The 26,377-nt window shown below is 42.6% G+C and overlaps 1 protein-coding gene across 4 annotated transcripts; it reads right to left on the bottom strand.

The window, feature by feature from the left end:
- Window positions 1-563: 563 nt before the first annotated feature.
- On the bottom strand, window positions 564-22,523 carry CBLL1 (Cbl proto-oncogene like 1). 4 transcript variants are annotated; one of them, XM_075558552.1, is made up of 6 exons: window positions 22,268-22,523; window positions 16,516-16,686; window positions 9,205-9,302; window positions 8,776-8,859; window positions 6,835-6,908; window positions 564-4,004 (listed from the first exon to the last, which is right to left on the bottom strand). In XM_075558552.1, the coding sequence occupies exons 1-6, from the start codon at window positions 22,314-22,316 to the stop codon at window positions 2,969-2,971; spliced, it is 1,512 nt and encodes a 503-aa protein (XP_075414667.1). In that variant the 5' UTR covers window positions 22,317-22,523; the 3' UTR covers window positions 564-2,968. The 4 variants fall into 4 exon arrangements, with proteins under 4 accessions (XP_075414667.1, XP_075414666.1, XP_075414668.1 ...); XM_075558551.1 differs by having other exon boundaries at window positions 9,205-9,305; window positions 22,268-22,517; XM_075558553.1 differs by lacking the exon at window positions 22,268-22,523 and adding an exon at window positions 21,329-21,482 and having other exon boundaries at window positions 9,205-9,305.
- Between the last annotated feature and the right edge of the window lie 3,854 nt (window positions 22,524-26,377).

Here is a 26,377-nt window from a genome sequence, read left to right as displayed (position 1 = left end):
GTGAATCTTCTATTAACATCAATACAGAAACTTGTTGGCTAATCAACTTGAGAATTTCTGGTTTGGGTTCTGGTACTTGTGTGTGTCCATGTACTCACAGTATACGGCTATCTCAAAAGGGTGAAAGAAACTGCTCCAGTCCTTCAGGACAAAGTTTTATGCGGCTTAGCAAATAGTAACTTATTTTAAGCTTTAATATTATGTTCAAATACTTTTTCCTTTTATCTTTCAGAGTACCTAATTAGAACTTACACAACAGTTTTGAACAAAGAGTTTTCAATGGCAATATGGGTGTATACTACTGTTTCTTCAATGGCAATATGGGTGCATACTACTGTTTCTTCAATGGCAATATGGGTGTATACTACTGTTTCCTGTGTCTTGATGCTGATCCATCTACAACTGCTACATTGCACTCTGAACACATATGCCAAAACAATACACTCAACTTGAGGGTTGTAATATTCAAGCCGGGGATCTAATTTCCTGTAGAAGGTTGAAGCAACATAATGGAAAATCCTGTGTTCTCCCAAGTGTCACCATGAGGTAAAAATTCATTTAGGCAAAAACAGTATTTATGCTTCCATTTTATTGTTTTTAAGAATTAAACTGCCACCTCAGTAGTCTTAAGAGCAATATAATGAAACATACATACATTGAATTTAGACTTATGTCCATCATAGCTTCAAAGGCTTCCCTGAAATAAGGCTGGAATTCACATCTTCTTCCGTAGAAACACTAACAGTGATTTTGTTATCCTTCTACCCACCCACCCTCATTGAAGCAAAAACTCAATTCGAGTCTGACGCCATTTTCAACTTTTGTCTGCTATGGACCCCTGCATTACATAGACCTCTCAAACCTAACGGGGAACAAATTGTCTTCTTTCAAGTCTCTGTCTCTTGAAATGTGGGCTTTTGTCGAGATACTTACTGGGTTTCTTGTCTAATACACAGGGTGTGAAGGGGTTCCACACCACTTATAGTCCTAGTGGATTTCAAAATCACAAGAGAGCTCTCTTCATTGTTGAGGGTCTTGTGTGAATTTGGCTATTTCCTTATTTCACGACACAGAGCCTGGTATTGGATTTCCAGCAGTACTGTTTTAACAGCTCCCAAACAGGGGCATGAAAGAGAACCATGTTTGCACCAGTCCAAGTACCTACAGTAACATGACAGCATTCCCCACCATCATTTCACACTGTCTCACTCCCATGCTTCTAACAACTAGGACTCACTAGAAATATGGCATTTACATTGAATTCTCGAGTTGCTAGGTAGGAAAAACCACTTTTTTAAAAAGTGAATTGGTTATGTTGGGATAGTCAAAGGTTGAAATGACCACTGATATTATTTCTAACATCGGCTCTAAGCTCTGAGATCGATGCCTTTGCATCTGATGACTGGAGATGGGGATTTGCTTTGCCTGTGCCTGACGCAGGAAAACGCTAAATTAGCCATCAGGTGACCCTTGGCTAACAAGCACTCTCTAAATGTATACACTACGAACTATCTCATAAATGAAAGCTGCATCCTATACATTTCATGTTTATGTTGTGCACCATTTTAGGAGGGAAAAATCCTTCACAGGGGTTTAGTCCAAGGATATATAACAATATCCCAAGAGTATCAATTTATACGTGAGTTCTGTATAAACCGTTAAGTGGTTACCTTAGCTGGATATTAAAAAGTCCCTACAATGCAAACGCTGACTCTGAAGGCACCGTATAAAGCACTGAAATTCACAATTTAGTCAGAACTTCTCTCCAATACAAAATCACCTGGCAGTCTTCACCAGTAGCGTCATTCTAAAACAGTCCAAGTTTAGATTGCTCCAACCAAGCTTCAGGAAATCATAATTTAAGTTTTCAAGTTAAAGGAAAAATCCCGTATCATACAGTAATGAGACCTGAGCAAATGCAAGTTTGTGATTACAAGAATGTCTTTCATTAACATACCAATTCCCCGTGGTATTTTAATTTTACTTGAAACCCAATAAACAAGCCACTTGAGCACAGGATCAAATTCTACCATGAAGAGAGGAACTGTCTCAAGCCTCTTCAGTCGGTTTAGATTCTAACAATGAGCAGAGCAGGGCACACTGCACCCAGAGACCGCTTAAACAGCTCACGTGACTTGTGATGAATCACGCCACTCAAACCATTCAAGGGCAAACCTGAATGAGCGTACCATCCCCTACCAACTTGGAGCTTATAGAATCAGGTACTTTGTCTGTATTCTTCCAAATATTCAGCAATGATCTTTAATGTCACAAACAGAAATATATCTTGGCTCTAGAACCCTTAGGTGCTCGGGCGTTCCTGAGGCTGCCTAAAAATGAAAAGGCATCCAAGCGAAGCGCATCATATACTTCCTACACCTTATTGTTCCAGTGCCTGCCATGTGAGATCATTTTCTGCCATTGGACTGCCTGCCTTCCAGAATTTTATTGTGACTTTAAGAAATTAGTGGTAAAACGTAAGGCTTTAAAAAAACAGTATGTGGCTGCACTTAAATTCACATAAAAAGTAGCATTTTTACAACCATATTGAAATTTAATCCATTTACACAGGTTAACAAAATGTATCACAAGAAAAACTAAAGATTGGGTTTAACAAAAGCAATACTTCTGAAAGTGGAACAATGAAAAATAAAATTTCCCCCCCCAGGAAATAATATTACAACTGGTCACCTCTGGGTCCATTTACCACACTAAGAGAACAAAGTTGTTAAAACGTAGCTGCGCTCAAGTGAGCCACTTATCTGCACTACAGTATTGTACTTTGAAATCAGGCCCCAGGTCAAGGCTTAAAACCATCTTGAGAACAAGACCCTAAAGTATTTTACAGCCCCCTCTGTGAGAGGTGCTTCTCCTTCCCCAAGCAGTCAAAGCTTAATTAAAGGATGACTATGTCTAAGTTGCCCCCCCCCACCCCCCCGCATCACCTCTTCAGTTCACAATACTACTATCACTGGTAATAAGGTCTGTATCGCGTCTGGTCTGGATGATGCGGTCCAGGAAGTGGGGTCTGAGAAGGCGGCCCCTGCATGCGTGGAGGCGGTGGCGGCCCTCTTGGTGCAGGCCACATCCCAGGACTCATTCCCCCTGGCTGGGTAAATGGAGGGCTCAGAGTTCCTTGATCTTCAGTGAACTGCGGTAGAGAGTTAGGGTTGTAATGGTGAGGAGGGGGGGCACTGACAGGTGGGCCACCATGCTGAGGTGGGGGAGGTCCTGGAGGAGGATGATTCATATAAGGTGGCATCTGGGCAATAATATGTCCAGGGGGAGGGGTGATTGGTGGCGGAGCAGAGGTCATTGGTGGAGGTGGAGCTTGGCTGTACACCAAGTGAGGAGTACCTGCAGCCTGGGGAGGGTGGGGTATGGGATGGCTTATCGGTGGTGGAGGAGGTGGAGGGGGTGCATAATGTTGCTGTGGAGGCATAATATGATGAGGGTGCGAGACCACTGGCTGACCCTGATACTCAGGATGATGGTGAGCAGGTGCTGGGGCAGGAGGTGGTGGTTCTCTAGCACCTGAATTTGAGTCATCCTGAATAGGGACAGTTATTAAATTGCTGTGTTTCCTTGTTGAGATACGAAAGGTTTCCTGACCGACAGACCGAGGTGGAGGAGGAGCCATGGGCAATTCTGCTGGAGGAGCACGGAGGTCGTCGTGCGGCTGACTGTAGTGCTCGTGTGGCACGTGCTGCAAAGCAGGCGGCGGCATCAGGATGTGCGGCTTTGGTGGGATATGGCTCAGATGATGCTTCTCTGGAGGCATGATGAAGCGGTCAGGAATGTCAGCTGGAGGCGGGGCAATAGGAGGATGGACGTTTTCGAGGGAAGCACGAGGAACAGGCTTGCCCGCTCTCATGTGGCGATGGTTGATATGTGCCTGTAAGTCTCTCTGAGACAAGTACGTTCTCTTGCACCCTTGAACAATGCTACACATGAAGAGAGAACCTCGTGTACACTGCTCAATTCGCTGCACAGGATCACTACAACTACATTAGAAGGGAGAGAAAAATTGGGATTTACTCAAAACAGAACATAAAAATAATACACTTCATCTCAAAGACACGCCTACTTTTAAAAGTTGACTGTGTAAAATACAGCAGAAGTTCACAGTTGAAAATATTTACTGTGAATACATCTTTAATCTTCATTTTATCACGTGCCAGCTATAAACATCAGCATTTCTATCAACCTCAAATTTCACTACAAAAATGACAAGGACTTATCAAATAGTACATTTTTAAGAGAGACTTTATTCTTCCTAAGACCCAGAATCTAGCCTATATTCTCAAATAATTCTGTGTTGCCTCCATCCGTGTAATATCCAGGAAGGACAGGCCAGACAGCCTATCACTTACAATGACAGAATTCAGAGTTGCACAGTATTTAATGAACTGCATGATTTGTGGAGCAACACTACTATGTGGGAAACACGATGTAGAAGGTACTATAAGAAATACAAAGATGCTCAAGATCATAATAGTAAGGGTAAATTTTTAATAGAGACATTTTAAATTCAAACCTTGACTAGTAAGAGGCTCTTAGGACTCAATCTTTCTCAATTTTCTGGCAGGTTTACTACTAAAATATATTACTCCTTCCCAAATAGTGAGCACTGACTTTAAGTTATCCTTCCTTGATGACTCAATATAAGACTATAATATTCCATATTTCACTATGTGTAATCCACTCTTTAGCGTCTGCCTGATACAGTGGCAAGAGGCCTCAACCGGGAATCGGACAAGCAGCGTGTCGTGTGGGTCTGTAACCTTGGAGAAGTCATTCACGCCCTGGGTTTTCACTTCCATCTCTAATATAAAGTTGTTAAAATGTCTACTCGACCTGACTCACATCTATTTCTCCTTTCCTAAAACAGTATCTTTAAGAAGAAACGGAACAATGAAAATGGCACTATGAGTCCCTTGGTAAAGTACTATAATACGTCAAGCCATCTGAAGTCACATCAAACGGCTCCACGCTATTGATCGGGTGGAGACCGTTGTTTCTAGAAGCCTGGCATTTCCCACTGACACTAGCTAGCCTTCTCTTTAGCCACGGTTTGGCCCACGCCTCATTTTTAACTTCTCTAATTCACGGGTAAGTCAAGAACCATGATCATTTTAATAGGATGCGGTATCATTTCTTTCGGGTGATACTTTAGAGCAATAGTATACAATATTTAAAATCAGCATTGCCATGGCTACTGTGGGGAGATTTTTGTTTTTCTTTTCATTTTCTGATTTGGAGCTGGTAATGCAGATAGACTTATGTTTAAAAGCAGATATAGGTCATAACAAAAAATGCTTACTGCAGTTATATATATATATAGTCTTGAAAACAAGATTTCCTCCAAGTATGAACATTGCAGCACTATATAAAAAGAGTAAGATCTTTCAGTGCCCTCTGCATAGTACTTTCATATCGAAAATCTATCTAAAATCCATTGTCCCATTGAAATAATCAAGTTCACCATATAAAGTTAATGTACACTGTCTTAGAAAATCAGTCATTAGTCGCTTCTCAGACTTTTAGCTAAGAGCAAGTGTAGAAAATTAGTCACTAAGAAAAGACACCAAAAGTAAGCGAATATGCACTTTTAATTTCATAACACCTCTGAAGGATAACTCTAGGTGGGGAAGTATTCATGAAACTCACAGGATAGATTTTTAAAGAATTTTTAAAATTTTCAACGGAATGTTACTTTAAAAGGGTATTTCAATGCATCAAGAAAATTAGTTGTTAAAATAAGAAGGGAGAGAAAATTAGTTGCTAGGAGTCACTGCCACTGAGTCAGCGCCAATTCACAGCAATTCTATGGTTAACAGGCTGTCAATAAAGCATCCCTTTCTAGCCCACTGATGCTGACTTTCCTATGCCACAATGAGGGTCACCCTTGACAGCCGCCCACAGAGCAGGTCAGCAGGATTCTAGTCAGCCTACAGCTGTTCAAAACCAGTCTCTCAAAACTTCTGTCAAGCCTTTCCAGGGGCCACATTCACATACAAAGGGTCTAATTATTTCCAGATCCTGCAAGAGCATCCAAAAAACACCGCTATCAACCAATCCCTCTAGCTCTTCATGACTTGGATGAATCTATACCAGGTGGTGTTTTAAGATACTCAAGATATAATAATCAGATAAAAAGGTAACAAATAATAGCTTACATTTAATTTACACAGTGTTTGCTATATGCTGGGTAATGTGTGTGTGGATATTTCAATTTGGAAAACTCATGTATGTCCATCTGGAATGCTTCTGCAGGATCCAGAACAAACTAGCCCTATCTATGGAGACCTTGTGGCACAGTGGCTAAGCACTTACCTGCTAGCCACGTCCGTGGTCAAACCTGCTAGCCACTCCACAGAGGAAAGATTTAACATTCAGCTTCTCTGTAGGTATAACCTTGGAGACCCTATGGGCCAACTCTATTCTACGTAAGTCAGCTTCTCTGCAGGTATAGCTGTGGGAACCCTATGGGCCAATGGAAGTCAGAACTGACTCAACAGCAATATTTAATCCTATTAATAACCTCGGGAGGTATTATTATTACCCCATTTTCAAGATGAAGAAACCAAATGTCACATAGATAATAAAGTGTTTTTACTCTTAATCACTCAATCACCCTGTAGTGCCCTGTCAAAAAAGTAAAATAATTGCTTTGGGTGGTAACACAATGATGACAAATAAATAATTTTGACCAATCTACCTTGCTCAAACATGAGCACTGATTACACAGTTAATACCTGTCTCTAGTTTATGTGAGATTACAAATCACTCTAGCATGAACTTTATTATTTAACAGTGTAATAATGATCTTACCCTGGACACATCTTATCTCCTTTTTTTTCATGTAAAATAGCACAGTCATAGCAAAACACATGTTTGCATGGAATCTGTAAACAGAGACATATCAGTTAGACATATTAGAACTTAAAATTTTCCCCAAAGAAGTAACTAGAAGTATACTGACCTACACACAGAAGACCCTTGAGAACTTTTTTTTAATCATTTTATTTGGGGCTTATACAACTTTTATAATCCATACATCCATCTATTGTTGTCAAGCACATTTGTACATTTGTTGCCATCACCATTCTCAAAACATTTGCTTTCTACCTGAGCCCTTGGTATCAGCTCTTTTCCCCTCCCTCTCTGCCCTTCCCTGCCTCATGAACCCTTGATAATTTATAAGTTATTGTTATTCTGTCATGTCTTACACTATCCGATGTTTCCCGTCACCAACTTTTCTGTTGTCCATCCCCCAGGGAGGAGGTTATATATAGAATCTTGTAATCGATTCCCCCTTTCCACCCTACCTTCCCTCCACCCTCCCGGTATCACCACTCTCAGCACTGGTCCTGAAGGAGTCATCTGTCCTGGATTCCCTGTGTTTCCAGTTCTTATCTATACCAGTGTGCATCTTCTGGTCTAGCCACATTTTTAAGGTAGAATAATTGGGATAATGATAGTGGGTGGGGAGGAAGCATTTAGGAACTAGAGGAAAGTTGTATGTTTCATTGTTGCTATACTGCACCCTGGCTGCCTCGTCTCCTCCCTTGAGAACTCAATGAAATTGTATTATCAATAAATGAACACTTACTAAATACTAATACTATAAATGAATAACCTCTTTTAGTCATAAAGACCTTTGAGACTCTGCTGAAAAGTTTTAGTGTTTTTTATCAAAACTGTTTATTTGCATATTATTTCTGAAGTGTAAATCTAAAAATTTTATCCATAGGGCACACAGGTTAAAAGCTCCTGAGGAGGAGTTCTCTGTTTTATCTTACTTTGTTCCTCCTGAAATTATTCAAAGCAGACAAGTAGCAAATATTGCCTATATTTAATTTCAGTAGCATTTTACCCTACTTTTCTTAAGCTAATGAGCCAAAAAACTGAAAAGAAACCAGAACACAGTAAAATGCTAAAACAGCAGTAAGTACTATATTCCAGCATGACTACTTTCCTGATATACAAAGAAAAAACACCTCCCATCATCCCCATTCTACCATTCACAGATATTACTATTTAAATTTTTTTCAAACAAATACGAAACTATCTTTCCTTAAGAAAAGAAAAATCATACTTACTGTAAAACTACAGTTAAACCATAAAAATCAACTAAACCCAGCTAATGAGTCAATTCCAACCGGTGGCAGCCCCACAGGGCGGAGCAGAACTGGGCCTGAGGGGCTCCAAGCCTGTCGTAGTTAAAGGAGCAGACAGCCTCGGCTTTCTCCCACACAGTGGCTGCTTAGTTTGAATCCATCCAGGAGATTACAGTGTAATGCTTAACCCTGTGCTACCAGGGCTCCTAAAAATACAGTCTGTAATGATTATAGTTCCATTTCCAAAAAGCATACACACTATCCAGTGTTTATGTCAAGGGTTATGGCCTTCAAAAATTAACAACTAATTTCATTCTGTTAAGGCAAGGACAATTATGCTTTTCCTTAACAAATTAAAAGTGTTCAATGTAAGCTAACAAGTATCTAGCAGGCGAAAGCAATTATTTTGTTTTGAGAACTGGTGTTATTCTTTTACAAGCCACGCAAAAACATTCCTTGGTTATTTCCTACTTACTTCCAAGAAAGTCTGACCGGGCATTTCTCTGGCTCGCGAGCTGCTACGAGCTAGAATCAACCCACTGGCGCCCAATAAGAGCAACAGAACAGTGACGAGCCAACAATGATGAACCTATCTACCAAGGCTTCAGGATCTGCCCTCGGAGCAAAAGCAAGGTTTCGTAGTTACACTTACCATTCGCCCATAGATTTTAATAGGCAATCCACATTTGTCACAGAAATGAACCGGTGTATCATCCTTTTCACCTAAGATGTTTATCTGTGGAAACGAGTTAACATTGCCTTTCAGTGCAATTACAGTTTACATAAAGTGGTTAGTATTTTATAAAAGTGGGTAAAACAAGTAGCAATATGGTTTCTTGGTATTATCTATAAATAGCCCCCACCATTAGCTATACGGCCACTGGCTGTTGGTTTAAAGTAGTCATTACTGGTTGCTGATTTCATTTAAACCTTATTCAAATTCTTTTTAAGAGTAGAGAGAGGGCATTAGTAAACAAACAGTTTGTGTGTTGAAACGCATAGCGCTAACAAACGTTCATACTAGACCTTCTTTAGACATTCTACAAATTGTTCTAAAAAGTCTTAATGTTTATAGTTATACCTGAAAGTCCCAAAATAGGTGACCAGGAAATCTTCGCTGGTTTCCAAAGTGCTCTCCCCCTTTACAGTCATACCGTTCTTCTTCGTTATAATCAAATCCTTCTGAGAAAAAGAAAGTGTTCCTCATTAACTTCCCAAATCTCAAATTACATTACGGAGGTGACACAGGTCTGTTCACTGAACAGCCTGCTTGACTCCCTTTCAAAGCTCTTCTGAGAACAAGTACTCAAGACTAGTTTAAAACGTCAATTAAAAGTATCTGGGCCCCAACCTACTCAGATCTCTTCAGAACTGAAAACATTGCAGAATGGAGACTGACAATCACTCAACACATGGACTGGTGGGAGAGCTGGGAGCAGACTCCCAAACAAGGGTTCTTCTTACCAACTGACCAGGATGCCCCTAATATAAGACATTACTGCTTCCCATCAGGGATGCTGTGCGAAGTTTGAAAATGGCCACCATTTTTTCTATTTAAAAAAATATGATAGCTTGCTTCCTTGTGGGCTTTTGTTTTGTGTGTGTGTGTGTGTGTTCTGTCTGGTTGCTGATTGGCTTATGGCTATTGATGATATTATAGGGTTGTGAATTTGTCATATTACTACCGCCAAACTACACCTGAGTAGTACAAAACTCAGGCACAGGCAGACGGGACCTGGACTCCTACTTAACTCTCGCCCCAGTTCAAGAACAGTTCGTTTCGATAACATGGCCCTGCACGATACTCACCTTCACGCAATGCTCAATGAAGGTAAGAGTGCTACACCAAAGCAGATGGAGCCTGGCTATCAATCGGAATGAAGGTAAAGAGTGCTACACCAAAGCAGATGGTGCCTGGCTATCAATCGGAATAGTGTCTGGGATCTTAAAGACTTGTTTGTATTCAAACAAGTAGCCATCTAAGTGAGGAGTCAAATAAGTAAGTCTACACTGAAGAAGCACACCAGCTTGTGGGATACAAAGGTGACAATTACAAAATCTGAATATGGTGAAGGGAAAAGTATCAGAGCTAAAATTACGAACACCCAATTTGTAGAAGGCTATGGAGGGCAGTGCGAGCCCCAAACTCACCTGCAGAGGATCTCATCAGACTGAGCTGCTGGCTGATCCCCACTAACCACAGGCAAGAGCCTTGAAGAGCCTTGTTGTCAGGCAGAGACCACTATAATCCTGATGACGCTGGATCAAACTCAAGACCTGTCCAGATGACCTCCCTAGAGACCCGACCTGAGTTGGTTCTGGGTGCAAGTATCTCTTACTTGTTCCATGACAGAAATTCCTTCCCTGGCTTTGGGAAGGTTGACGAAGGTCTCTTCTTTTTAAGTCATTATATGCCTTTTGGTCTATGTACTATTATTTCTTCCATACCATCCTATTTTGATTTTGGTTTTTATTGTTTCTCTTGGGCTCCTCAGTTTGTGGCCTTTAGGAGGAGTATATGCATGGTGCTACTAACTGATGGGGGCTGACAGGGCATGCCAGGTGGGGACTGGATGGGTAACAGGGCGGGAGTGGGGATTTCAGGAGTGGGAAATGAAGGCAGGAGGGGGCAGGGAGCACTAGAACTGACTATGATTGCACATGTCATTTTAAGGCAATTTTTACCCGGGGTAGTATTTAAAATTGATAGAGTAATGATTGTAAAATTGTCCTTGGTATGATTGAAAGATTGAATTGTATGCTATGTAAATTATGTGCCAATAAACTGTTAAAAAAAAAAAAAGGAGTTGGCACCAAATCGACGGCAGTAAGTTTGGTTTGTTTTCTGTATTGCATCTGAATTTGTAATTATCTCAAAACAAATGGCCTTCTTAGGGAAAATTCTGAAAGAACTGAGGTTTGTATTTTGTTTGCTTATCACCAGAAAAGTGTGAAACCCAAAGTTTCCTATGTGCTGGCTGGTGGTTTTGAACTGCTGACCTTGCGCTTAGAAGCCCAACACATAACTACCATGCCACCAGAACTCCCAATGAATAGTATCAGTGGGCACTAAATCAATCTCAGTTGAATTAAAAATAAACTTCTTAAAGGTGGTCTCATGCTGCCAGTCATTTTATTACAAAATAATGAAACAAAGAATATTTGGTTGTGTTTTTATGACTAATTAAAGGTGTCTTCTTCAGTCCCCAAATGAGCCCAATTTTAGAAACAACATACCAATACCTAGTTGATTCTTTCAAATAAAACTTCTCGCTGCTTTATCATCAAGAGCCTAGCGTCATATCAGATCTCAGTATGTCTTCCACCACACAACATACACATTAATATCACCGAACAGAAGACAATGACCCAATGAGGTCAATCTCCCTGGCCTACTTTGAAAAGTTTCTAGAAATCCTCCCTCATACAAAACAAACAACCAGAAGCCGTGTGATGAGGATTCCAGATAGAACCCAATCACCTACAGTTGCGGAGACAAATCTATACCTCCAAGGTGCCAGGCTTCTCATGACTCTCTTGGCCAAAGAGCTGGTAAACAGATTACCCAAAGCATATGAGTTTTAACTTTACCCAGATGATTAAATGACAGGGGCAAGTCAAAAGGTATTGCTACATGGGTTCTACTTCATACGTGCAAAATTTTCCAAGCAAAACATGCTTAAGGCTGTCTCTGTGGCCAGTGGATAGCTGTAGAAAAGTTCTCTCAATACACTTCTTAGTCTCGTTCCAAAAAAAAGCCAAATACCATCAAATCCATTCCAACTCACAGTAACTCTTTATAAGGATTCTGAGTGTAAATCTTAACGGGAGTAGGCAGTCTCCTCTTTACCCCAAGAAGTGGCTGGGTGAGTTTGAACTGCTAGCAGCCTAATATGCTCGCCTGACAGGCCCATCAGAAGCAGGAAGAGTGAATCTCTGGACCATCAAGAAAGAAGAGCCACAGTGGAAGGTATGCAAGATCCCTGTCTGAAGTAGCGATGGCAACAGCAGGGAGACAGAACAGAGGAGCAGCGACAGGACTATGAGGCAGTGAGGCAAAGAAGGCAGCTTTCCTGGCACACAGATGGGCACAGGAGCACAGGACGAAGAGGTTGAGGACCACAGACTTGGCTGCGGCTGAGGAGATGGGTTTCCAAGGACCAAAGACTGTATCCTTATGTTTTGTACCCCTGGCTTGAGGTAGCCTGTTACTGTCTGTGGGCTCTGGGTGGCCACTGAGGTGGATTATCAAACCCAACAGAGGAATGCCATGGGAGGGTAGAGAGTAACAGAGAAGCAAACCGTAGAGACATGTCTGACCCTCTGCCTTGTGACAATCAGCCTTGGGCTGGTGCGGAGCTGGACTCTCTCTGCCCCTTGGTATAGGCCAAAGGAGGTCAGACGCGGTGTCCTTATTTTCTCAATCCTCCTAGGGGTATTTTTCTAAACACATCATGCTAATTAAAATGTCCGGCAGCATGTAAAGAATCTGATGCAGGGGCCTTTCTTGGGGAACTGTGTGTTATTTGATCATACAATCTGACTGAATAGGGGAGAGCAGCCACAGGAGACACTGAAGTGAGTCAGTGCAGGTGTGCTCTAACAGAATGTTACAAAAACAGCCAGAGTGTGATCAGTCTCATGCTACAGGATGAGATAGGAAAACAGGGAAGGCCTCTTTCACAAAGTCATGAAATCCGGAAATCACAAAGGGAAAAAAAGGCCAGCTAACTCACAGAACCTTCAAGCATCTCCATAAAAAATGTTATATACAAAATTCAAAAAACAAAAGGGGAATATGTAAAGTCAACTACCACTGAAGAATCCGGACGCCGGGTGTGTCAGAGCAGACCTGTGCTCCCAGGTTTGCAATGGCTGCCTTGTGTGAAGTAGCTCCCAAGGCCTTTCTTCCAGGCACCGCTGAATGTGTTCAAATCTCTAGCCGTTCAGTTACTAGCTAAGGGCGTGAACCATTTGTACAACTCAAGGACCCAGAAAGTACATGAAAAAGGCCTGGGTTTATTAATTTACAAACAGCTCATAAACCCAGAGGAAAATGGATAACCAAAAATAAAACTGAGCAATGAGTATGAAATGGGAGAGTCAGAAAAAGTAGCAAGCAAGACTCTGAAACGATAACTCAACCACAGTAATAAAAACCTTAACAGCAACCATCAAATGTTTAAAAGAAGTATGAACAAATACTTTTAAAGAGCAATCTGACAAGAGCTACTTCTAACACGCAAAATTACACATCAAGTTCTAAAATGCCCTAATTCACATGCAAATTTTGCAGAGTATACAAGCTAAGAAATATGTAAAGGATACTTAGAAGCCCAAATGACTCCCCCCAAATGCTAAAAAACCTACAACAATAGTGACCTAGGACTCACTGCTTGGAGAGACAAAGGCTGAACAGGTGGGAGAGGGAGAGTGGAAATCTACTCACAAACATAAGAGGGGGAACCCCCTAAAAAAAGGAATCACCCCCACCCTGCCCCTAAGTTATGTATTGAAATTTTTTTACAAAACAACCTTATGACCTTCAAAGCACTCTCTATTACACTTAATACATTTATCAAATCTGTGATTCCATTTTTGGAAACATTTTTCAAACTCATCTGTTTGGATGGCTGAATGCACCTCCCTCATTTTTTTTCCTCACCTCTTCCACATCATTAAATTGCTGTCCTTTCAAGTCCCTCTGCATTCACAGAAACAAAGTGAGGTCATGTGAGTAAGGTGCATGGGGTAAGAAAGGCATGCTGTGTTTGTTTTTTCCCCCAAAAACTGGCACACTGAGATGGCTGCATGAACAGGTGCATTGTTGTGGTGGCAAAACCAGTGCCCCCGTCTGCCATGAATCAGGCCTTCTATGTTGCACACTGTTACACAATCTTTTCAGAACCTCTAAATAGAAAGATTGATCAACAGTCTGACGTGGTGGAATGAACTCCAAATGCACTGTCCCCCTCATCTCCAAAAAGCAAATGAGCAGCGTCTTGATCTCTGATTGCACTTGAGGAGTTTTTAGGCGAGGTGATGAGTGTCTTCCCCTGGCTTGGTTGATGTTTGCTTGTGGGGTCATAGGAATAGCACCATGTTTCGGCACCAGTAATGACCTCTGGGTCACTTTGGAGCTGTTCTTTCAGAGCACAGCATGATTCCACTCAACCCTCTTTGCCCTTGTCAGTCAGAACCCAAGGCACAAATTTTTCAGCAAGCTCCAAGATAGCCGAGAAACTCCCCAGTTCTTCAACGGTCTGTCATCGCTGTTGTCGGTCTTCAAATACAAGTGCCTGGATTGTGTCGACATTTTCGTCCACTTGGGAAGTTGACGGAAGTCCAGAGTGAGGTTTGTCATCAATCAACATTTCACCTTTTCAGAAAAAAGAAAACCACTTGTACACTTGAGTTTTTCCCATAGTGCTGTCCTTGTAAGATGTGTTCAACATCACAACAGTTTCTGTGGCATTTTCCCCTAGCAAAACACAAAATTTCACAGCTGCACGCTGTTCTCTTAAATTGGCCATCACAAAAAACAAGGTTTGGGTGAAACTGCTTTTATGAAAAAATTCAGTCACCAGAGAAAACCTTCCGAGGAAACACCACTGGGCGCACTAATTCAGAGCAAGTTGCTCTATGTTCATAAAATGCGTAATACAAAATCTCTGCCCAGCCCAGCTTTCCCCCCCACCTTTTTTGGGAGGGGGTACCCTATCGTATATAGGCTTGGCAAGTGTATTAATGTGCATGTGTACATTTACCTTTGCTGCAGTGCAGCAAGCAGGAGGCAGAGTTAGGAATGCTTCTCCAGCCTAACCAAGGACCTGGAGGCAAAGAACTGCTAAACCCCAGGGCTCAGAACCATACTCTCTGAAGACACCAAAGTCAACTGCATCACATACGTCACAAAGACAATGTTCTATTTCCATCTGTGGTGAGTAGCGACTGGAACTTAAAAGCTCCAGGGAGCAGTCATCGAAAGGTGTTAACCATTGGTCTCTTCTTGTCCAAAGTAAAGAAGAGTAATGAAAATTGTCAGACATATAGAAACCATTAATCCAGTAACTGATGGAACAAGTGCACATCAGTCACTACATCCCTGAGACTAGAAGAACTCTGGCTGGCGGCTGGCTACCACTATCACCTATGAAAAGCAAGGCCTGGATAGAGTTGGAGAAAAAGGTGGAACAGAACTCAAAATCATCAGAGGCCTGGCTTACTGGTCAGCTAGAGACTGGTGGAAGACCCCATGGCTACGGCCCTCAGTCACACTTCAAGTCTGAAACTGAATGCACCCCCATGTTAGAATAATCAAATTTAAAGTCAAAGGGCAACACTTACCCACTGACAAAGTTCAGAGGGCTAGGAAAGGAGGATCGGTAAGAGGAAACAATGGAAGTGATTCAATGAAGGCACAGCAATGGATGCACTGGAGCAAACTGTTTAACTTGTTGAATGTAAACCTGATGAACTACGCTGTAAACCTTCACCCAATTCACAACAAAACATTTAGAAAAATAAAATATAAAAGCATAAATTCATTTTACACAACAGACAACAATGAAAATCAATAAGCAAAATGTTCAGCCTAAGAAAATAGTAAAATAAAAGAATAAAGCAATGATGTGCTGGTAAATTTTAACAACTAAATCTCTAAAGTATACTTCCACTACAGATGGTGGTTGATATTTTCATAGGTTAGTGAATATGAGTTGAAAGTGAAACAACAAAAATGTCAGAATTTAACCATTTGTCAGTGAGATGACTGTCTTATTTACTGAGTCACATACAAGTTCCAAATGCTGGTAGAACAATGCATCTACAGAATGACATACTGTAAAGCTATTTTTGTAAAATAAAATGCATTTGTCAGTAGTGACTGACAGGGTCAGGAAGGCCTGGTGATGCTGGTGGTTAGGCATGGGGCAGTCCCAGGGAGGAAGAGGAGTCTGTGTATTCCTGGAAAAGTTTAGAGTTTTGCAAACTCTACAAATGGAATCAACTCAACAGCAGTGGGTTTGGGGATGTAGCAAAATCTCAAATGTATGTTCCATGGGGGGGGGGGAGCAATTATACATAAAAAAGTAATATTTCTGTATTTTAAAACTTTAGAAAAAATTAGCTGTGGGGATAAACTATGGAGAGGAGAGTAATTAATGTTATGTCTTTCTGTAGAACTGTTTAGATCTTTTAAAAAACTAATGAGCAATGTTATTTTCAACAACAAAAAAGAAATTTAGCCAAAACCATCCCTCCAGAGAGAATAGTACAACATGCAAAAGTGAGAAGCCCAACAAAAAGATGAGCAGAGGCTCAGTAAGACCACATGAAACGTTTGGAGGCATCTGACTCAACACAAAGGCTGCAGCCCTGTTAAGTAACTGACCTCCATCACCAGTGGGCGTCTTTGCAGGCATCCTGTTGACAGGCCTCGGAGCTCGGGGTGCAGTCTTGGCTTTGTTCGCCGCTTGCTTGGAGATAAGCTTTATGGGAATTCGTCTGCGCACATCAAGACCACCCAACGATCCAGAGCTGTTAGTGCCTTGTAACTCATTATCTATGTAAAAAACAAACAACGAAGTTGTCATTTCTTTTAGCTTTGCTTTTGTAAGATTATTCTGCCATCAATAGGAAAGCAATATACTGTAAATACTCTTGTATAAGCTGTTTTTCCAGCACATTTTTAATGCAGTTTTTGTGGTAAAATTAGGTGCGTCGGCTGATATTGGGGTTGGCTTATACTCGAGTATATACGGTACTTTGAACATGTTATACTATCAGGAGGCACCAATCCCTGGAAAAGGACATCACACGCAGAAAAGTGGAGGGCCGGGAATAAAGAGGACCTTCAACAAGATGGACAATGGCCAGAAGCACAGTAACCACTGTGAGGATTGTGCCACCAGACAGACAGTGTTTCATCCTGTTGAATGAGTCAAAAGTGATTCATGGGCTCCTAAAAACAATCTCTATGTCTGTTCATAAAGCAATATAAAGTCAGCAATCAGTAAACATGCTACACTGAATGTACATCAGGACAAACAATACAAGCAGAAGTGCAAAAAGAGTGACAACGGCGAAATTAAATGGCATTAGTTTTCAGGAAGGTAATTACTCCCTTACATGTTACATAGCTTTTCTAAAAAGCATATAGTAGCAAAAACGATACCATTTAATATTAAAAATATGCAGACAGTGGGCTGTACATTCTAGAGAGACACATGTAACTAAGTTACTCTTGTCAACATTCTAATAAAAAGTTACAGTTTAGGAGGATACAAGATTTCCGTTACATTCAATTATTCTAGATAACTGGTGTTTTCTAGTTCCTAAAATTCCCTGCTTATGTATCATGAAATAAACTATTAACTCATGCTCTGTGAATAGCACTATTTCATAGAATTTACTCCATTTAAAAGCTAAAGAGCCACCTGTTTCCAAATATATGACGATATTATAATCCAGAAAATATTTAATTCGGGTATGTAAAAAATTATAACAGAAATGGTTCAACTCTACCTAAGGACAAAAAAGAAAACATCCTAAAGTAGAAAATGCAAATCATTTTTAATTAGTGCAATGTTCTCAGCATGGTGAGTTATCGAGCAAGGCTACTATCTACACCTTGGGAAATAACCGCTCAAAACTCAGGACCAGACTGACCTAAAATCTGTCACCTCCATTTGGAAGCAGTAAACTAGTGCCATGGAACCCCAACAAACACAAGCAAACCCAATGCCATCGAGTAAATTCCAGTTCCTAGCCACACTCCATTGGGTTTCTGAGGCTGTAACTCTTTATGGGAGCAGAGCCTTGTCTTTCTCTCGTGGAGCAGCTGGTCAGTTTGAACTGTCAACCTGGAAGTTAGTAGTCCAATGTTTACCCAACAGTGCCACCGGGGCTCCTTAAGGAACTCCAAGATTATAATTTTTAGACACATGTAAAATTCACGTTCATTTCTGAACAATATATGGAACAAAATTCAGAACAGGTCCTTCATGATTAACTTAAAATGTCTTGACACCTACTTTCTACTATTTTACATGAACTGATCCAAAAAAAATAATGAAAAAGAGATTGTATGTGGATAGCTAAAACATCTTTGTTAGGATAATCCCAACCAACTTGACTCACTTGTAACAACAATTCATTACCAGCCTAACAAGTTGACCAATATATTTCTTCTTATTGCTTATGGCTGTAACAGTATTTAGAAGCGATGTAATAAGCAAAATGTAGAAATGGCAAAATAACTTTCCTGCTCAAAAGCCATGTGACTTCCTAATACAGCTTTTAAAAGAAGGTTGAAAACAATTAACAGCCCAGTGCTGCCCTTCAGCTAGCCACAGGACGCCTGGTGTTTGCGAGCGCTGAGAACGCCTCCACTCCACTGCTGCAGGTCCTTCTCACACGCCCTGTTCTGCTGCTGCTGGCATAGCGAGCACTCGGGTCGAGAACCTGCAGTCCCTAACGCCTTAGCTTGCCGCAGACTCCCCAAACCAAACTCACTGCCTTCTAGTTAATTCCAACTCATAACTAAAGGACACAGTAGGACTGCTCCTAAGTAGATTTTTCTGGGCAGTAGAAAGCCTCATCCTGCTTCCACAGAGTGGCTGGGGTTTCAAACCTCACGATCCGCAGTCCAAGGCAAAATCCACTCTCCGGTATTGCTCTGGGAGCCTTTTGCTTTACTGAGAATCTGGACATAGCCATATGTTATATGCAAAATTTCACCATAAAGTACAGTTTCCTTTTGAATCTACTATCTAAACATATAAAGCTCAGAACAAGGAGGTTTGTTACTCTTAACAACAAGATCCCCAAGTTCTGTTTGTACAGAACTGCACAAACATTGGTGTTCCTTAGAGCCTGGTTCTAGAACCTTTCCTGTACTTGCTCTCAAGTAAAACACACATCGCCATGCCTAAAAACATTACTGTTAAGGTGCTGATTTTCAAATACAAAGGTGCTTCAAAAAGTTCGTGGAAAAATTCCATTACATTTCAATTCCATTTTCCACAAAACTTTGAAGCCTCTCATTTATCTTGCCTCATCACCAACAGAGTATCTCAAATTATCTGTTTGATAGCTCATCTCCCCTTAAGCCATTGATTGAATGGTGCCCCCCAAATATACCCACTTTATTGGGCCATGCTTCTCAGTGGCCTAGCAGTTATGTGATGATGTGATCAGGTCACAATCCTGATGCCACGTGAGGAGAGTTTCCCTGGGGTGAGGCCTGCATCATCTTTTATCTTGCGAAAAGGAAAAGGCAATAGAAAAGAAGGGGGGTGGGCGCTGACAATGAGGAAAGAAGAGCAAGAAGCTGAATGCATGGGGGAAAATTGATGCCTGGACACAAGTAGATATCCAATGGAAACCAGATCTAAAGATGCAGAAAGGAGACAAGGAACTTTCCCTACAACTGGTGCCCTGAATTTGGACTCCTAGCCTCTTAAATTGTGAGAGAATAAATCTTTTGATTAAGCCACCCATTTGTGGCATGTCTGTTTCAGCACCACTAGATACATAGAAATGTAACCTTGTATGTCTCACTCTACAACCCATCTAAGTAGTCTGAAAACAAATGCTTGTGACCAAATTTCTCCTCCTAAAAATGTTTTTCTTCAATTTAATAGTAGACACTATTATCTACCCACCACTTTAACCAGAAACCCAGACATTTCTTCTTTCTTTTCACACACCTCTACACCATCAGCATCTATCACTGAGTGTCACCTCCATAACGTTTACTAGCTACACGCACTTCTAACTCGTAGGGACTCTTTAAGACAGAACAGAACTGCTCCTTAGGATTTCAGAGACTGAGTCTCTACAGACATGGGCAGCCTCATCTTTCTCTCACTAAACAGCTGGTGCATTTGAACTGGTGATGTTGTGATCAGCAGCCCAACCACTGCTTAAGCCACCAGGGCTCCTTAAATGGCTGCATGTTGCAACTGAAAATAAGTCAAATATTTACTGAGGTCTTCAAGGCCCTGCATGACCTGACTCTCGCCTTCCTGTTCAATTTCATCCTATGGCTCTTAACCTGCTAGCCAATTAGGCTGTAGTCAACTGGCCTTCTCTGTTTTCCTTACCTCAGAATCCTTGAAAGAATTCTTCTCATCTATCAGATTTGAGCTTTCCAGAAAGACTTTCCCTGACCACTCTTTACCATTACTGACACATCACCCTTTCACTTTCATCAACACACAATTTGTAACCATTTTAAGTGGTTTTTCAACGCTTCACTAACTTCTCCACTAGAACTTCCAGTAACCTCCACGAGAACTGCTACTGTCTTGTTTGCCAGCCCAACACGAGGGCTAAAAAATAGAAACTCCAGTGTGTGTTACAATACTTGGTTATTGCGGGCATACATCCCAATTACTTTCTAGACAGGAAAAGTCGTTTTCCCTGTGACACGATTAACATAACTGTATGGACCACCTTCTAACCTACAGCACACTTTAATATCTACAAACCACGAAAAGCAGACGCCAAAGCAAACACATACAGACAACAAAGGGGTGGAGCCAGTCTTACTTGGGGAAAGCATGCGAATGCCTTGCTTTTTGCGCTCTCCTTAGTAATGTGCCCAAACGACCAATGAGGACCTCAGTCAAAGCGCGGGACATGCTTTGGGCTTAGAGAAGCTGCTCCGTGTATGATTCCACACGCTATTATCCGACTCCTCTCTCCAACTCTCGCTCAAAGAAACAGAGGCAATAACGACACAAAGTGGCCACCGCGACTCCCGCCCAGAGCCAAGGGAGACAGCAGGACATCTCCGACCCACTCTCGCGCATCCACTTCCAGCCGGAGCGGAGAGCGCAGCGAGGATTCCCCGCGTGGACACGGAAATCGAGCCGCCAGTCCGCACCACGCAGGACAGAGGCCGGACTGGAAGAGTGGGAAAGCCCGCGCGCGTGCCCGCCGTCCCGGCTGGGCGCCGACTGGAACCAGAGGGGCCCCCGGCTGTGCCGGCACTGAGGCTGGAGCTACCGCACCGGAGGGTAGGCCGGGAAGCGGCAGGCCCTAGCCGGGTCCGGAGAGAGGTCGGGGAGATTTCTTTCTCACCGCCACAACCAAATGCTTTGGGGCGAGCGTAGCCCCCCCTACGCCCGCTGGGCGACCGGTCCCAGGCCGGCCAAGGGGGCATGGGACCGGGACCCCCACTGCCTCCGCCTCCTTACCAGTGTGATCCATGATTCGGCTCGCAGAGCACAGTGGGAGCGGAAGCCGACCGCGCCGGAGTCGCCGGGGGCGCGTGCGCACTACCTTCCGGAGCCGGAAGGCGGAAGTGCGACCGAGGCGCCGAGCGCTGTCCTCCGAGGAGCGCGGCTCTTTTCTCTCTCCTTGCTATCCCCGCTCCGAGGGGGAATTCGAGCAGTTTGAGCAACAGGAGGAAGAGCGAGTCCGCGGGGGACACAGCAATAGTGTGCTTATGTGTTTCAAGAGAAAGTCGCCTGTAACGGTGTTAAGGCCACAGGGAAGGCGGGTGCGGTGGTAGCCGCAACCCCGATCTCCGGGCTTGGGGGCGGGGGGCGTCTGACGCCCCTGCGGAGCGTTGCCTTGTGGGACTTGTAGTGCTCAGGACCCCGGAACCGGCCCGGCCTACTGCGCAGGCTTAGCCGTTGGGCTGGCCCCACCCCGGCGGGTGGAGTAACGGTTTAGAAGCCCCCAGGGTCTGCGAGCTCGGGCTCCTCGGGCGCAGGGGCAAGTGTCAACGTCGGCGCTCGGGAGGAGGTCGCCCGGGGATTCCCGAGCCAGAGGAAAAGACTTTCTCATTGTCTACATGTTGCTTTGTCGCAACGCGCCACGGAGACCCACGCTAGAGCAGCCTTGGTGCATGCCCAGGTTCCCACCGCTTTAAGTTTCTCACTGTGGAAACACATCTACATCATGCTTGACTACCGCTCGCTTGCTCGAGAAGACGCCCGTGGCGCTAGGGCTCCTAGGAATGTCTCTCGGCCGGCGGGGCGAACGCCGCGCAGCCACCCCTTGGTCCCAGGGGCGAGCAATAATGTGCACCGGGGCGAGGTGAAAGGCAGGGTTTGGCGGGAAGGGAAAGGTGCAAAAGAAAAGGCCTGCAATGACCATGACCGAGCGAGAGTTACCACAATAGGCGATACCTAGTTCCAGTTCTTGGTCCCAAGGGTTTGTGGTTGCGGCTGCTTTCATCTTCCTCAGCCCAAACAAAAGGAAAGTGCCCAAAGGTGGCGGTGCCTGGGACCCCCGGCGCAGTCGTCGCCCCTCGGACTTGGCTCATTTGTGTCCACTCCTTTCGCCGGCGCTTTACACTTGATGCACTCGGATGAGTAGAAAGGAACACAATTAGTGAAAACCACAAGCTCGGGAATCAGGGGATTTGAGTTCTATTCTTGTCGTCCCTTGGTGACGACATCGTTACCTTGTGTTGTTCACGCTTTCAGTGCCGGCGCCCCATGATCAAGAACAGATGTATTTTATATGACCTCTTCGAGCAGTGTTTCCTGTGAACTGAACTCCGACGAAAGTGTGGGCAGCAGTGTGTTGTAGCTGCATGGTTATGCAATGATGGCTTTGAATAATACTTGGATGAGCCTACCGTTTTATTTGGGGATGGTTTTGCTAGGATCTTTTAAAAAGTCTTTCCCACTGTATCTGCAGTTTCATAAAATATTTCTTCGGTACATTCACAACTAAGAATATTTGTGACTCAAAATTACCCCTGCTTTTGTTACAATAAAAGTACTGGATTATCAAATGGCTTTCAAGGTGCTTGCCCGTTCCTGGGACTGCTTTTGTTGAGTGGAGTGAGGGAGGCTTAAAATCTCTTCTATCCTTTGTATCCCATTTCTCCAGTCAGTTCTGCTGACTGCTGACATGGCCCAACCCTTGTCGCAATTGGAAGTGTAAAAGGAGAGTCATTTTCGATTAGGAAGTGGTTTGTGCCTTCTGATTTCGTGTCATTAGCTTATTAGCTAACTTTCAGATCAATGTAAACCCAAGTTCAACAAGCCATGATTGGGCATAGAATGTTGGTATCCATGTCAGCTGATATTAATATTTAAAAACTTAAGCTATAGTTTCAAACTATCTTAGACATTTCAATCAGTGAGTCAAAAGTTTCTACAGCTGAGGGAAGGGAGAGCGGGGAGGGAGGGGGGAAAAAAAAAGAGGACCTGATGCAAAGGGCTTGAGTGGAGAGCAAATGCTTTGAGAATGATTGGGGCAGGGAATGTGCAGATGTGCTTTATACAATTGATGTATGTATATGTATGGATTGTGATAAGAGTTGTATGAGCCCCTAATAAAATGTTTAATAAAAAAAAGTTTCTACAGCATTTTATGGCAGGTGGAGTTATGAAAATTAATTTCCTGGGGGAAGAGTCACTATTTTAGATTTCCTGCAGCTAAAATGTTAAACATGTATTGCATTATTTTATTTATTATTGGCATCTGTGACTTTCAGGCATTGCATCAATATCTCTGTATCCATTTTCTTCTTCCCTGTAGTTGCCTTGATTTTTCTAAAGTAGCAGTGTGACAGATTAGTTTCATCTCTGTCTGAACTAAGTAAAACTGTACAAAGATTATATTTTATTACTGCCCTCTAGTATTCATTTTTTTATTACCAGGGTGCTCTCATCAGTCAGTTTCTTCACTGAAAGCCGATGTAATAGGTATTGAAATAGCAGAATACTGGTCTGAGGTTTATACCATGGAAGCCATAGTAACAGGCAATCTGAAGCACTGAAGGTACGCATTTTCATCACACTGGCCTCTGGATAAGCGAGTGTTTTCAAAGCTAATGTCCCTTTGGCCTTTCGTCTGCATACAGCAAGCTATGATCCGCCGGAATTATGATCAGAGAGCATATTTTTCTAAGAGCTTATTTCAGACTCCTCACTACGAACTCTAAAGCAAATCAGACTCACTGCCATCAGGTTAATGTAGCTCTTGGTGAACTAACCGGTCAGAGTAGGCTGTGGCTCTTTATTGACAAAGCTCATCCCGCTCCATGGAGTCCGTAGTTCTGACAGCCCACCTTTGGGTCAGCAGCGAAGCACTACATTACTGAGCCATCAGGTCTACCTCAGTACTAACCAGTTAGCTGTCTGTCAACAAGTCAATTCCCAATCATGGCAATCCATGTCGAGTAGAAAACTACAGGTATCCAACGGCTGATTTTTCAGAAGTAGATCACCAGAGTTTTCTTCGGAGGCATCTCTAGATGGAATTGAACCTACAGCTTTTCAGTTTGCAACTGAGTGCATCAACCATTTGCACTCCCCAGGGCCTGCCCTCAATACTAGTTCAGGAGAAGAGCCTCCGTCTGACTGGTCTTTTAAGCTGTATTATACGGCTGCAGGGAGAGTGCTTTAAAAAAACAATACAAAACTGGTAGCACCGCGGCTAAGCACTTGGCTGCTAGGTGAAAAGCTGGTCGTTCCAAAGCTGCTCGCCACCTTGTGGGGAGCGATGGAATAGCCTGCTGCCGTACAGACTGCATCCTGTGGGACAGGCCACCCTGTCTTGGCGGCTGGCTGTGAGACCAATTCAGCTCCTTGGCTGTGGTTTGGGACTTTACAAGGCAAGGGCTGTATAAATAACGGCACCTTTCTCAAGGATTACACAGACTAGCACTTGACACAAAAAATTACATAGAATTCTGGTCAAAGTCTTTCGAAGGATTGCAGTCCCTACTACAGTCAGAAACCATCATTGGAAGGGAAGGAAGGTAGGCAGGCTTTACTCATACAAAAAGATTTGAGCTGAGCCTGGATGAATGAATAGAATTTGGAGAAGTAGAGAGCAATGAAATAGTTATGTAAAATGGGGACAAGCAAGGGCATAAACACAAGAATTATTTTCAACTTAGTTTTATTGGCCTATAGTTCACACATCATACAATTTAATCATTCAAGCATATTAAGACTTGTGCAGTCATCACCACAGTCAATTCCAGGACATTTTCCACTCTTACTTGTTAGCTTCTCATTTCCCACCAGGCTTGCCTCCCATATCCTTAGATACTTATAAATCTAGCTATTGTTTCTATAGATTTACATATCCTGAATTTCATATGCAGAAAGCCATAGGAAATAGAAACAGGAAGCAAATAAAAACCCAACAACAATGACAAAACAAGAAAGCCTCAATTTAAAAGAAAGAAAATATTGAGAATGGTGAGGGCTATGAATATTTAAGTGTGCTTTGCACAATTGATGTATGTGTGGATTGTGATAAGAATTGTATGAGCCCCAGTAAAATGATTTTTAAAAAGAAAATATTAAAAACTGAACAACTTTAAAATAGGTCAAAAGGGGGATCAAATGATAAGGTGTTACATTTTAATATAACTCTATCTGCCATAATCGACTTTATAATACTCTGATATCAAGACTATTCACATTCCTGGACTGGGGTCAGACTAGGGTCATTCACCCAAGGCTTAATCCAACTGAGGACTCTGTGATAGTTGGGTTTATTGTGCCAACTAGGTCAATCAGAACTTTTGGACAGAGTTTGATCAGCTCCCAGCCTGACCCTTCCTTGTGGGCATGACCTTCGCATGAAGATGCTGAGAACTCTCTCTGCTTCACATTCCTGATGACAAACCACATGGAACCACACTGCTGGCAGCCAGAGCCTTGGAAATGCTTTCACCACCACTGGAGCCACAATATTGTCCACCCACAGGCCTGTGATCTTCCTGCATTTGGCATCATTGCATTTGTTTGAGTCTGAAGAGGAATGTATAAACGAGTATCGGACACATAGACTAATATTGGATTTATGGACTTGATCTGGTCAGGGCTAGAATGTTTTTTTAATATACAATTACTCTTGGAAATAAAACTCTCTCTTACACACACACTAGTGTCTCTGAATTTGTAGCTCTAGCCAACCTGGACTAACAGATGGATTTGGGGCATCCACTCTCATCCATTGCCTTCTGCAAATTCACAATTTAAGCTCTGGTACTGTTCCCGCCTTCTGTTTGGATTTTATTATTTACAATCTGTGGATCACACAGGTTGCCGTGCTTCTTCCATGTGGACTTAGTTGACACCACACTTAGATGGCTACTTGTTTGAAGACAACCTTTAAGATCCCAGATGCTATTGTTCCTCAAGGCCAGGCGCCATCTCGTTTCTTCACCACACTGTGTTATAGTACTCATAACTTCAGTGACCTTTTCATGAGAGTGAGTGTCCAACAGGACCATGTCATAAGTAATTATTCTCAGAATACAA

The sequence above is a fragment of the Tenrec ecaudatus genome, chromosome 9 (assembly GCF_050624435.1).
Source record: "Tenrec ecaudatus isolate mTenEca1 chromosome 9, mTenEca1.hap1, whole genome shotgun sequence".
Taxonomy (NCBI): domain Eukaryota; kingdom Metazoa; phylum Chordata; class Mammalia; order Afrosoricida; family Tenrecidae; genus Tenrec; species Tenrec ecaudatus.
Note: the sequence above shows the minus strand (reverse complement) of the source record. Positions and strands in the feature narration are given on the sequence as shown.

What these genes read in the sequence shown, in the direction of transcription:
- CBLL1 (XM_075558551.1), bottom strand. Translation starts at nt 22,316, where the DNA reads ATGAAAGCAGCCGCAACCACAAACCCTTGGGACCAAGAACTGGAACTA. An exon ending in TTAAAATCTATGGGCGAATG is followed by an intron (nt 6,909 to 8,775) that starts GTAAGTGTAACT and finishes CTCTGTTTACAG; the next exon opens with ATTCCATGCAAACATGTGTT. An exon ending in GGAGATAAGATGTGTCCAGG is followed by an intron (nt 4,005 to 6,834) that starts GTAAGATCATTA and finishes CTTCTAATGTAG; the next exon opens with TTGTAGTGATCCTGTGCAGC.